General features: G+C 41.3%; 1 protein-coding gene across 6 annotated transcripts in view; it reads left to right on the top strand.

Annotated features, from left to right (window-relative positions):
- The window catches only part of pald1a (phosphatase domain containing paladin 1a), a 59,214-nt gene that overhangs the window by 4,916 nt on the left and 40,549 nt on the right, over positions 1-13,749 (top strand). For 3 of the 6 annotated variants that reach the window (XM_085284806.1, XM_085284803.1, XM_085284804.1), the window contains exons 2-17: positions 5,234-5,431; positions 5,634-5,736; positions 6,697-6,876; positions 7,291-7,455; positions 7,542-7,702; positions 8,301-8,376; positions 9,168-9,322; positions 9,419-9,515; positions 9,702-9,806; positions 10,150-10,245; positions 10,330-10,464; positions 11,350-11,466; positions 11,806-11,985; positions 12,129-12,326; positions 12,638-12,778; positions 12,871-12,942. In XM_085284806.1, coding sequence (XP_085140932.1) covers positions 5,247-5,431; positions 5,634-5,736; positions 6,697-6,876; positions 7,291-7,455; positions 7,542-7,702; positions 8,301-8,376; positions 9,168-9,322; positions 9,419-9,515; positions 9,702-9,806; positions 10,150-10,245; positions 10,330-10,464; positions 11,350-11,466; positions 11,806-11,985; positions 12,129-12,326; positions 12,638-12,778; positions 12,871-12,942 — 2,166 coding nt within the window. In that variant the 5' untranslated portion in view covers positions 5,234-5,246. Of the gene's footprint in view, positions 1-3,080; positions 3,201-5,233; positions 5,432-5,633; positions 5,737-6,696; positions 6,877-7,290; positions 7,456-7,541; positions 7,703-8,300; positions 8,377-9,167; positions 9,323-9,418; positions 9,516-9,701; positions 9,807-10,149; positions 10,246-10,329; positions 10,465-11,349; positions 11,467-11,805; positions 11,986-12,128; positions 12,327-12,637; positions 12,779-12,870; positions 12,943-13,749 lie in introns of those variants that run through there. The other 3 variants (XM_085284802.1, XM_085284807.1, XM_085284805.1) reach the window with 3 other exon arrangements.

Below are 13,749 nucleotides of genomic sequence, written 5' to 3'. Positions count from 1 at the left end.
TGAAATAAATTACAGACAGGGTTTTTAAAAATAGATTTGGAAACCCTTTTTAGCTGGAGCTCACTGTCAAGCTGTGATGAAAGCAAGAATGCACAAGGCTAAAGGTTACTCGTGATTTATGTTGTCTCACTGCAGTAACAGAAGCAGAGTTTGTTTGTGTCTCAGTGGATTTTCAGCTCTTACTAGTGCTACATGCTATTTCCTTTAGATGTCGTCCAGTCAGTGTGTGCACCTCGGCTGTCACTCTGGATGCTAACTCTTGCAGTGGAAATGCTATTTCACACATTTGATCAGATTTGAAAATAGCATCCTCTCACCATGCATCAGCACGCAACTTCTTTTTACCACAGTGTGCTCTTTCTGAGCACATCGCCGGGCCATTTCTTTTGTACAATAATTAGCAAAAGTCACAAGTTGACACAAATTCACAATGAGGTTTTTGGAACAGTTGAAGGAAAACACAAAAAAGATTTTTTGCAGAGGAAGCACTGAGCTCATTTCCGTGCAGAACTGACATTTTAGGGCAGGAACTAGCAATGTCCTGTGGAATCACGTCTGCAACCCTTAACCTCGTTGGTGAAATATGCGTACAGCTGCAGGGAGGAAGTTTCAGAGAGTACATGTAAGCGTTTCCTGTCAAGGTGTGCTTATGCTTCCTTAGCTTGTGTGGGGGTGTGACTGAGTTTGGTCGAAGGGTTTTCTCGGTCTAGCCTGTGATGAGAGAGAGTGGGACAATGTGTCATTGTTATTATTAAATAAAATTAGCATTCAGATGTCATACTTTAAGTTAGTGCACAGAAGATCAGATGGTTGATGGGGATATTGTGTGGCTATTTCCAGACACGACATGACTGCATTGCACTAAATCAGCTTATTTTTGTGTACCCAGCATGCTTTTAGCCTAAACATTTTCAGACTGAACGAGTGGCCTCCATGGAGACCAGAAAATACACAGGATCCCTGATTATGAATTAGGTGATGCCAATTTGTATTGAATTTAGAATTTTAATGTGGCTTTTGTTGACACGCTGGCGGCTCTCCTCTCAACCTCAATGTGGGAAGTTGTGTTGAAAGATCTCCTGCGCACTACAAAGTGATACCCATCTCTCTTAAACCCCTGCATCTCGTATGAATAAAGGGTGCTCTGCATCCTTCCTCGGGGCCACCAACAGATGCATCCTGCAGCTGCAAGCTCCTTCCTGTCTGCGCTCAGACCCTTTTGTCTGAAGACGTAGCTACAGCAAAGTTGGGACACCGGCTGAATTTAAATGGGGCTGTCCTGAATGGAGCAGTACTGATAGGCTGGCAGTAGCTTCTGGTTTCCATGGTCGTAAGCCCACTATGCTGTCTTTGAATTTAAATATTAGTGCCGCTGGTTAACTTTCACCAGCTGATCACAGCTTTGTTGGCAGATTCCTACACAAACACAGAAAGCTGAATTCAAGATTATTGTTTTTGTTTGTGTGTGCATTTACTTATTTCATTGAATTCCACTTATCTTTCATCGGACCCGCACACAGTGCAGCATCAGTGCAGTGCTTCAGTGTGTGTGCAGTACTACTCTGGTTGATGTGTGGGATAAACAGCCTCTCTAATGAGTTGCCTTGATTGGCTTGCCAGTAGGATGTTTATGACTGAGGGCTATTTCTACACAGGCCTCCACCCCGGCGGAGACCAGGTCTGCCCATGCTGAAATTAGTGCAGTTGAAGAGCTGCCCTTGCGTCTAGCAAGAACGTCTGTATCAAAGTGTGTGCACCGTGGTCTTGCAGCAGTGGTGACAGGCTGCAAAGTAAGAGAGCAGAGCCTACAGTGTGACCATTAACTTGCTGAAAAGTCAAAGCAACGTATCACGTATCCTCAATTATCAGATGTTTCGCAAACAACCACATCACATATGCGATAAGATTTAGGAAGTTCTAGTGCGTGGCTGAATATAATGTGAGAATCAGTTTTCAGTGTTTTATGGCCTTCCACTAAACCACAGAGCCATGCATAACTGTGGTGGTGGGTAAAAGAAACCTACTGATTAAATGCCCTTAAAGGGACAGAGATTGAAATTAGTCTGTTTTTTACCCGTTACTTTAAGAGAAGAACAAAGCAAAACTCGTTAAGGTGAACGGTTTGCCTTAAAAGTGTTAAAAAGACCTCTCTTAATGACACCTTTGCTTGTTCACACTAATCTGCAGCAGGCCTGCAAAATGTGCTTCATTTTTCATCGTGTGTCGTTATTTTGGAATCAGATCCATGTGATGTCCAAACCATCAGCATTCGGAGTGCTGGCTATGTCTTTCTACTACTGTCAATTTGGCTCTTTTACTATCTCTCCCAAGGGCTTAAATGCGCAGCAACAAAGCCACCCCCCTTTCCGTCTTCGTAGCTTGTATACAGAATAGTGGGGTGGCATGATGCCACAGTATTCCTAGCTTGAATGCTCTGTAAAAAAATGGGCATATCTTACATGGATAATCCAAAACTGGCAACACTTTTACATCTGCTACATCTTGTGGTATACTTGGGCGTACAATGTTTACCACAGCTTGTTTCTGTATCATTTATGTAGCCTACACGTCGAATTTGCAAGTATAGATTGGTTCATGCCACCCTTATTCATTAAAAATAAAAGTTTCAAAGGAAAGAGAAGAAATATTGCAATTTCCTGCTAACATAAGCAAAAATTATGAGATAAAAGCAGAAGTTAAAAAGCTTTGAAAAAAAAATGAAAATATTTCTGTGGATCCGCTTCTGTCAAGTGAATAATAAAGTTATCATTTCATGTGTTGTCCGTTGGAAAGAGTCAGTTGTGTGTTATCTTTGTGCATAGCCTGCCCATGTGAAAGAAAGCTAAGCGTTAGCCATCTGGCTGCCAGATGTATTGCTACTTCCCCTGGTCTCCTCCGTTGAGACTCCAGTCTCCTGCATGAATCTATTCCCCAACATCAGTTAGGAGACGGAGCAAAGACGAGGAGTACGTTGTCTGAAAAGTATAACTTCTGAAGTTTTGCCTGAATGCCAAGCAGCCTGGCACTTTGAACTCCCACAAGGGGTGTTTCCCTCCGACTGGGGGTGGGTGAGTGGATTCAAAGAAGGAAGATTTCTTTTTTTGGATGTGATGCCAAGTTCTCACACTCCTTTGGACCATGGCAGAAAGAAAGCAGCAAAGAAAGGGCTCTGGAAGCACAGATTGCACTTCATCTCATGCGTAAGATATTATATTTTACTGAATTGTTACGCCAAGGAGTGTTTTTTGTTACGTTTCCTGCGGTGGCCACAAAATTATGCTAACAGAGAACCTTTTGGTATGTGACGGGGACTTAAATAGATTTGTGAAGCTGCTGGAGCACAGCATTGAAAACTTGGCTTCCTCCTATTGAACTCGGGCAGGGCTTCTGACTCTTTTGCCTTCAGTCTTTTCCCGCAGCTGTTATTTGATAGAAGCATAATTACTGAAATCCTATGATTATTTGAACTCTTTGAACTACAAACCATTTATACTGTACATTAAAAAAAATCCAAACCAGGAAACACGTTGTGCTTGTGAGAAGAATCTTTCTGCTGAATCAAAAAGTCTCCGAGTACAAGGCTTGACCTACCTTCTTACCTTCAGAAGCAACAAAGAAGACAGTAGCTGTGACTCATGCGGCACTTCTCTCACCCACAGCCTCTCTGCACCTTGAGAGCCCACTCTATTCAAAACTGATGATCACACAGAGGTGCTTTGAGCTCAGCTAGAAGGCTAAGCTTCCATACGGCTGAACTGTGTGACATTCGGTAGATTTTGTGTTTGTTGGATTCATTCTCTCTGATTGTGTTTGGGGACTCAATGTATTATTCTGTTCATTTAAGTTAGGGGTAATAGGTTCCCAGCCAGCTGTGTCTTACAAGCGATGTTAATGAGCACTGATGGTGTGGCCTGCTAGGCTGTCAGAAGTTTTGTTTGTTTATCTGTAGAGCTCCCTGGAAAGCTTGGTTTTTATTCAGAGGAGAAAAGGTTTTGTTGAAACCTGGCTGGCTCTCATTGGAGACTCTGAACCCCTACCACTATGACCACGATGAAACTGTAGAGAAATGAAATTAATGGTTAAGCCTAAAAAGGCGGATTTTATGAGTTATTGGCTGAGCCTTGCTCTATGCATCGGAAAACTACCACTGATAATATTTTTCATAATACATGATAGCTCAGCTTATTTGATCACATATCCTGAATACAATTATACTGCGGTTTTTATGTGATAAAACAATTTTTTGGCTAAAATAAAAGCAGATTTTTTCTATATCCAGCTTTGAATGCTTGCCATGTAAGAATTGCAAAACTGCAATGATAATCAGAAAAAATATAGTTCAACATGTAGATTCTTTCAATCTGATTATATGTTAAGAGCAGTGCCATCCAAACATACTGATTACCATGGCTCTGGTTAACCATGTTAAAAACCTTCCAAACAGACCCTTTGAGATCATAATAGCCTTTAACCGTGTTTCCACTTCTTCTATATTCTACAGATATGAGAATGGTACCGGTCTTCTTATTTAGCACTCACAAAGATAGCGAATCCTCTGGCGACCATGAATGTCAGTACCTAATTTCCTGAAACCCTAAATAACCTCATGGCAGCACTGTATCAAAACACAAGAGAGATACAGAGAAGGCCTTTGGGGGCCAATATAACAGACCACCGTCAGTTTTAAGAATTTTTAGCCTTGTTGTTTATTGTTTATTGTTTATTAATTCAGATACATTTGAAAAATCTAATAAAGTGCATGGTTTTGAGCAAATCCAGTCCTCTTTTGCCCTATACACATATGGCCTACCTGCAAGCAAGCAAGCAAAGCCTGCTCAAGTGTAACTCGTCACACCTTTTAAATGTATGTATTTCTTTATTATTACAGGAACTTCGCTGTCTGTCTGTGTGTCACATTTAATGAGCTCACTGGTGGGCAATCCTCAGCCGTGATGCTAGCGTAGAAAAAAATGTTTCATGATGTGAAAAATAAAAAACATCTGCATAGTAATTCAAAATTCTATTTATGTAGCATACGCTGGTGAGTAACACTTTTTTCTAACCCATTCCTAGTCTTAGTGTGAGACTAGTACTGAATAACTTTTCACACCTTAAGTATGTTTGTAAATGATGTCACTCTCCAAATACACACTATTGTATGTTCCGCCGCTGTGTGCGTGCGTTCGTGTGTGATTGCTTCCTGTTTCTAAGTCCACTGCGATGCCATTTACAGCAGCTTGTGGAGCATGGGTACAACTGCCAGTGCCGCACCACAGCCCGTTTCTGTTGCGTCGCCGCTTGAGAGTGTCCATGGCAACGCGATGGCTGACAGCAAGCAGTCTCTTTGCATGAGCCCCTTCCAGACAGTCAACATCCACAACAACAAGGCCAAGTCCATCATCACCAACAAAGTTGCACCTGTCGTCATCACGTAAGTCCCTCCCCGAATCTACGTCCTCACAGTCGGGTGTGAAACCTTTTTGATCGCTGAGGTGACACCGCCCTCACCCTCCAGCCACGGTGTTTGCCCCCGTTATCATCTCTTTTGTCAACCCAGGCCAAGCAAATAGCAGCTGATAATTAAATTGGCCTCTCTGCACCATCCACACCTTGTTTTGTGTTTTGCATTGCAGATATAATTGCAGACAGGAATTTCAGATTCACGACGACATCCTCAAGACCAACTACAAAGTCGGTCGGATATCAGACACTCTGCCCGAGCACTACCTCGTGCAGGTAAGGGTGCCGTGCTCTTCTTGTAGCTGCGACAAAGAACAACACTGTCACAGCAAGCTGTGGAGTCATCTCACCATTCTTTCTTTTTCACATTTACATGTCCAAATTGCAGAGTGGTGTAGGAACATTGTCATGCGCTTTTTTATGATCAGAGGCAGCCATTAAAACGGGAATGTTGTCACCCTCCTCTCAAGGCTTTGATCTGCTCTGTCAACTGTGCTGTGGTAGTTCAAGCATGCAGTGTTTTGTCAGTGTTAACTCACAGCTCCTTTTATATGTGTAGAGAGGTCAGGAGTTTAGTCTTGAGAACATCTCCTTAAAAAGTGACTTCCTTTCTTTCTACCAGTAATGTTTGTCTGAAATGTTATGAACGCCTAATACCTGATTAAAACTTGATTTCTGGGGCTGATGCTGACATTGAAAGTAGTAAAACTACTAATCAATCTTCTTTATATATTTATATACTTGTATATTGTGCACATAGGAAGTTAGAGCTCTTTTTAAAACAGTAGATTTGATATTATTCCTCTGTTAACTCATATTGATATAACAAATTGAAATACCAACTAGAAATGGGAAAGACACGTAAATATGTATATAATGTAAATATAAGAAGAATCTGGAAAGTCCAATGGTCATGAGGGTGTCTGTATTTGTTGTTTCAGTGCGTTAAGCTCTCTGGATCAGTGCAGGGAACAGGTCTACTAAAGATCTGGGCGGGAGGGCATAGATTGAACTTTCTGAGACGACACAGTAACCGCACGTTATCTTTTTGGTGTTGTTTGCAAACACAGAGGACAAAAATCTAGCTTAATCTTGCAGCGATGACACAAAGCACTTCCACATGTAAACACCGTGTCAACCACTGTAATGTTTACTTTGCTACTCTCCCAATGAAGGCTGTGCTGGAAGTTGGAACAGTTTGGCTCAGTTCAGATTTATATGTGCTCTCCTTTCCAGGGGGAGTACTTCATGGTCCAGGATGTCTACAGCAAGGCTGATGTCCTAAACACCACGGGCAGTTATGGGGCGCCCAACTTCCGCCAAGTGAAAGGATCCTACCCCCTGTATGGCATGGGTCAGCCCAGCTTGACTGGGTTCAAGCAGGTTCTCCAGAGACTCCAGGCGCAAGGACAAGAGGTCACTGCTATAACTTGTGCACAATTTCACTGTGCTCCTCTTAAGCCTTCGATAGGTTTCTCTGTAGATCCTATTTTCCTGTGCTGGTGCCAGTTTAGCTCTGCCTGGCCTCTTTCGCTCCGTGTTGTCAGTAAATATTTGAGGAGTCAAGTGCTCGGTGGAGGCTGTGGCTGGATTGCAGAACTGAGCAAACAGAAAGTTGTGGTCATGTGCGCCAGTGGAAAATGAATCTTTCTACTTAGAGCAGCTAGAAACCGGCCGCAATTAAAATGAAATTGACAAAATTATACATCGGGTTTTTAAAACTCTGTATTCATGTGCTCAGTGTCATATGACGAGAAATTGTTTCCAGCTATTTTTAAAAGTAGTGTAGTTTTAAGGAGGAGGCCTGTTTTCCCATATTTCTTCCTACAGGAGGTTATATTCGTCTGTGTAAGAGAGGAGCCCGTTGTTTTCCTGCACAAGGACAATGACTTTGTGCCATATACCCCGAGGAGGAAGGAAAATCTACATGAGAACCTTCATGACCTGGAAAAAGAGGAGAGGGTGGAAAGCCTGGAGCTCACCATCAGAAAGGAGGTGAGAGACAAACTCATGCGTAATCCCTGATTTTTTTGTGTCATTTGCAACAGTACTAAAACTCTCCTTTCATCCACGCTCCACAGCTCCATGACTTCGCCAAGCTCAACGAAAACGTCTTCTACGTCTACAATGACATCGAGTTCTTTAAAGACGAGCCGCAGAAGATATCTATCACGTGCGAGGAGGACATCCATGTGACCGAAGAGGTCTACAAGAGGCCGATGTTCACTATGCCGGCCTACAGGTTGTTTACATTGTTCCTTTATTATGCCTGAGCTCCTCAAGTCACACGCACAAGTTTACACGAAGCAGCGTGCGGCTGCCTGCTGCTGAACATGCAGGGAAGGTTATAAATAGTGGTGCTTGTTTGTGCAAAGACTGGTTGCCCTGCGTTTTTTTGGAAACGAGAAGAAACGGGGGCGTAAAAACTACAGATTGAAACATCCTGTTTGCAATCAGATCTGCGGTGTCAGCTTTGCTGAGATGTTGTGAACCGCTCGCTGCGTATCCAGGCCAAGAGAATGTATTACTTCCATAGGAGAGCCCTAAAGCATTTACTCTTAATCTTTATGTTTCGTAAACGATAGGATGTTTTATTATAAATAGATTCAAAGTGCAGGTGTTTGGGCTCATCCTGTGATTCAATCTCTCCCATCATCCTTTGCAGTTTGCCGGAAAAGGCATAGTTTCTATCTGATGAGATTAGGAAACACAACATTAGGGAGCTCGGCTGTAAAGTCTTAAGGTTATATGTTTATGTGCTCTGACCTACATAAGGGCAGTATTGACACAACATACACAGGGACGGGTTCAACTCTGGGTGACAGTGTGTTGTTTTGCAGGTACTACAGACTGCCGCTGCCCACAGAGGGAGCACCATTGGAAGAAGACTTTGACGCATTTGTTAACATACTCAGGGTAAGCAGATGTAAAAATGCCAATCACACTACAAACCCAGCTGTTACATAGTCCTTTTTTGGGCTTGTTTTTTATATTTGGATCTTGTTCTGATGCGCCATTAAAGTTATTCATGGCCAGAGCTTTGGAGAGCGCCTGGAGTTTTTCACTGAGGTAGTGAGAAAGTAACGCTAGCTTTTTTAATCCACATGTATGCCATTATCTGTCCTGTATGTGTAATCAATTATTGATAAGTCCCCCAAAAGAAGGCAGTAAGGACTCACTTCATGTCCATTCTTTGGTCATCCACTTTGTCTGGTTTCCGTCCTTCCCTTCACTCATACAGGATGTTCTTTTATTCTTGTTGTGACCTTTTTTGGAGTGGCTTGCAGCAGCCGTTCCCATTCCCTGTGGTTTGAAAGCGGATTCATTTTTTCTGTTTGGATCAGAGCTTTGTTTTAGTAAATCTTAGTCACTCACTGATATTTCCAAAGTGATCAATTCAATGCGGTGAGCCGGATATCATTGGTTTGATGGCCCCAGATGTAGAATTTTAATGGATAGCTTCTTGGAAACAAATTTGATTTCTCTGTAAACTGACATTTTCCAGTGCAAAGTATGTATTATCTATCACGTGACAAGTGGGCATCTCGTGTCCTACGTTAAAAAATGCACCCTATACAGGAAGTACCCTACTATTTTTGGTAGTAAGAGCAGATCTGTTGCACAACTTGGCATTTGGGACTTCTGACATTGTCTTCAATTCATGTGTGAAAATAGCTTAACTCTCATCTATGTGCATCGTTTTCCAGGAGAGCCCAAGCTTGTCTCTGGGCCCTGGTGCATCCCAGAAGCTGCCTGCTCTGCTGTTCAGTTGCCAGGTGGGCGTTGGACGCACCAACCTAGCCATGATCCTGGGCACGCTTGTCATGAATCGCCTCAGGGGTGATTCACAGCCTCCACCCCAGTAAGAAGTCTAGATCAAATAGAAAATCAATGACAAGTATTTATTAATTAATTATTTTTTTTTTATAAAGGCAAAATATTTGTTTTGTTTTGTCAGAGTTGAGGAGCCAGCTGCTTCAGAACCCAGACCACTGTTCCAGGTGATCCAGTCTCTGATCAACAAGCTCCCTAATGGACAGCAGGTCATGGAAGAGGTAAAGCTGATAATGTCTGTCTACATAACAATGATTTGAAAGAAAAAAAATTATAATAAATTACACGTAGGTCCCAAATAAAGATTTTATGCAAAAACGAGAGGTACAGAGTATTTTATTACCCAAACAGGTATTTAAAAACAAATTGTTCATATATGTGATTCATTGTCTTTTTCTTCTTCACAGGTTGACCAGGCGATTGCCCTGTGTTCAGAAATGCACAACATAAAAGAAGCAATGTATGAGAACAAGAGTAAGCTGGAGGGAATTGGTGAAGATTATCAAATTCAGGTTAGTAATGATATAGATTTTTGAAGTTTGTAACTTGGAACTTCTCTTTAAAAGCAGCAGCTTGTACTATAAATGGCTCATAAACTGCTCAGTTTATGTCCTGCTTAATAGAAGACATGTGAGAGCACAATCAGCCTTGATAAACGTCTTTTACCAGTGAGAGCTCTCGAGCTGATAGAGGACTTGAGAAGTTGATATCATTAATTGATCTCTTTCCTGTCTTTCAAGAAATAAGCTTAATTATTAAAGCAGGTTTGGTTAAAGTGTTTGACTAGAAAAATTATAAAAACCTTGCAGAAGCTGCTACTGTGACCAGATAATCAAGCTTTTATTCCTCTCTTAGGGAAGCAGTACCAAAGACTACTTTCTCAACAGAACAATGCAGAGCTTGGAGCGATACTTCTACTTGATTGCATTCAATGCATACCTTCATGAGCAGGTAAAAAGTTTTTTCAGCATACATGTCTTCTCTGGGACCATGAAAAAGTAATTGTAAGTCGTAACTATGTGTTGTTTTTTGCAGTATCCTCTTGCCTTTGTGTCGAACTTCAGCCAGTGGATGTGCTGCCATGCTTGGCTGTACAGGTTACTGGCCTGCATGGATCTATCAGAGCTGTCCGCTCCGGCAGAGCTGGTCACTAAAGGAGCCCGAGTGCTGGTGGGAAAATCAGATTATTATATTTAACAATATCATTGTTGTTAACATTGCTGATGATGGGGAAGGATGTGCTCTTTGCTCGCATTTCATTCAGAGCCTGACTTATAGGCTATTTTTCATTGCAGATCTTTTTGTTCGTGTTCTGTAAACTTTTAACTTGAAAATGTCAAGCTGTGTCCGTTCTTTCAGTTATTGTGATTTTATAACAATGCAAATAGGTAAATGGTCATTTGTAGCACATTGGTAAATGATTAAACCTCATAAAAACACCACTAGGTTTCACAGAACACATTTACAAGAATCAGTCACAATCCATACAACATTTAGCCACAGGCTAAAGACAGAAAAGTCACCAGTGCCACTAAGGCGACACACTAACTGACCAGGTCGCTAGGTTTGTGTGGCTGCGCTGAGCAGATGAGGATTTGGGGCAATAGTGCGTCATTTAATTCCTGTTTTTGCATCAGAAGCTGTTAAATAAAATGCATATTTCAGATATAGTTTTGAGACATGTTGGCAGACTGAGCTTAAAAGAAACTGATAAAATAAGAAATAATAGAAATATTGAAAAGTCTGCTTGTTTTGAGTTGCATCATTGCTTGGATATTTTTGTATGAAGCTGAAATTCTCAGTCTATGTCCTTGGCTAGCTTTTTCTTTGTAAACATATTCCTGAACAAGTTCCCTAAATCTGTTATGATCTAATCATCATCTCCCTACATTTACCCCTTTAAACTAAATACATTTCCACATAGAAGCCACCATGCTAGCTGCTGGTATGAAAACACATTTCATGCATTCATCCAAGATCCCTCATCTGTATTTGTGATTATCTGTCTTTAAAAGCACCGTATATTACATGCTGTGAATGACTGTGTGTGTGCAGGTTGCTGATGAGTACTTGGCTCCTGACGTGCTCAGCACAGTAAAAGAGATGAAGGCGGTTAACTTCAGACGAGTGCCCAAGATGCCTGTTTATGGAGTGGCTCAGCCAACATCTGAGGTGCAGCAGATTATGTCCTACTTTAATCAAAATAAATGCAAGAAAAATGGGAGATTTTTTAATTTGATCCAGAAAGAAAGAAATGTTTTTGTAATCTTTGCTATAATTACTAAAAGACACACTTTGATATTTTAGTTGTCTTAAAATAAAATCATTTAAACATTCAGCCGACAGTTTTGTAATAGTTATCATCAGTATGCATTTATGCAGTCGGATTTATTCATAAGTACAAACAGACTCAGCAGAATGAGTCATGATTACTTCCCACTCGCCCACCTCAAGACGCTCACACTGGACTTCCAGCTTCTTGCCCTAATCGTCTTAACTTGCTGCGTGCAGGCTACTGGAGCTGTTTTGGCCCATCTGACGGATGAAAAGAGGAAGCACACCCACGTGCTGTGGGTCAACCTACAGGAAGAGCTGGTGTTAGAAGGAAATGGCCAGATTTTTGCTGTGAGGGAGCCCACGTGTCTGGACCAACACATCTCCATCCCCTCATCTGACCCAGAGCTGCTAGAGGTACAGAGAAAATTATTATTTTTTCTGTCTTTTTAAATGTTTTTCATGGTTTTTATATTAGGTTGAATAAATAAAGAATGTCCCAAGGATTTTAGTCTGTTCTTCAAAACAAGTGAAAACATTTCTGTATCCTCCTCCTTTAGAAACTGGAAACATCCCTAAAGGAGGAGATTCTGCAAGCGCAGAAGTGGCTGGAGGTGATCCTTGAGCAGGAGAAACAGATGAAGATGTTTAAAACCTGCCTGACTGTTCAGGAGATCTTCAACCAGCACAAAAGCTCTCACCAGGGCCTTGTCTGCAAACGCATCCCTCTGCCAGACTGCAGCGCACCCAGAGAGGAGGTAATGATGTGTCAGCCTGTGCGTGTAAACACGTGTGTGTACAAACACACGCGTCCTTTCAAACATGCAGTCTCAAGAGGCAGAAACAGCTTCTGGTTCATTTGATAGGTGTTTGGATTAAAGACAGCTGAGAATGATTAAGACTTTTGCTCCCTCTAGTGGTTAATAATCGTAGAACCAGATTTCAATTTGTCAAAACTGTTTATGTGTTATATTTAATATTTTTTTTCATTTTTTTCATGTGATATCAATACAAATCTGCATAAATAAAGACATATTGTGGTAATATTTGTATGTTTAACCATCTGCAGGACTTTGATAAGCTACTGGAGGGCATGAAGAGCTCCTTGGCCGAGGATTCCCACTCAGCGTTTGTTTTTAACTGCTCCAATGGCAAAGGCAGGACCACAACCGCTATGGTCGTCGCCGTTCTGACTCTCTGGCACTTTAATGTGAGCTGAATATTTGAGTTGTCTGCATGTTTACTGAGAGCCACTCTGTATAAAACCACTTCAACTAATAAAAACTTGGCTTCCATTTGCAGGGTTTTCCTGAGTTTGCTGAAGATGAGATTGTGAGTGTTCCTGATGCTAAGTACACAAAAGGAGAATTTGAGGTATGTGCACTTTAAAAAACAGTATCTTCACCAGCTTGTAAGCGCATAAAAACATCTTGAAGTTTCAATTTCTTTGCATAATGAACACAAGTTTACATAAACTAAAACAGAGAATTTGAGATTAGTCAGCAGCCCTTTGAATTACCTGTATTACAACAATATATCTGTTTGGAAATTAACTAATTTATTCACTCAAAACTGAGTTGTGATGAGGTGTTTGAGCTGGTATGCTGAGGCCAGTTAAAAAATACTCTACGAGTCCTGTGGTTTATTTAAATGTGACTTTGCAAACTTCAGAAGAAGATATTTTCTCCTGGAAACTCTTCCAAACTAGTCATACTCATTTCGAGTCATTTTCCAATTGTGTTGTCATGAACTATTTTTTTTAACATTTAATATGTTAACTGTTATGAGCAGTCTCCGAGTGGTCTGACCTTGGGGTGAATTTGCTAAGATCTACTCTTACCTGATACGTGTTCTGCTGTTGTGCTGAATTTACAAGATAATCAAATCTTGACAGTCAAATGCAACACTTGAATACTTGTTTAAACACAGGTTAATGAAGCTAGAACACCTGTAGGTGAGATGTTTTTGGTTGTGCATGCTACTAATGGAATCAAAATACACTGGGAAATAACAGCTATCTATCCGGGTTTTAAGTGATGACGTATGAACCCTGCGTCCGGGTCCAAACTACTCTGTGTTTATTACAGCTCTGGTTTTTAACATGTTTTAATGCTTTGTATCTGGTTCTGTTCAATCTGAACAAGTCCCTAAAAAAAGTCATGACTGTCGGCCTCCCTCAGT

The sequence above is a fragment of the Mchenga conophoros genome, linkage group LG8, assembly GCF_057382185.1.
Source record: "Mchenga conophoros isolate Kocher_MC1m ecotype Shallow Benthic linkage group LG8, M_conophoros_male_GT1.1, whole genome shotgun sequence".
NCBI lineage: Eukaryota > Metazoa > Chordata > Actinopteri > Cichliformes > Cichlidae > Mchenga > Mchenga conophoros.
This window is presented reverse-complemented; position numbering and strand designations above follow the sequence as displayed.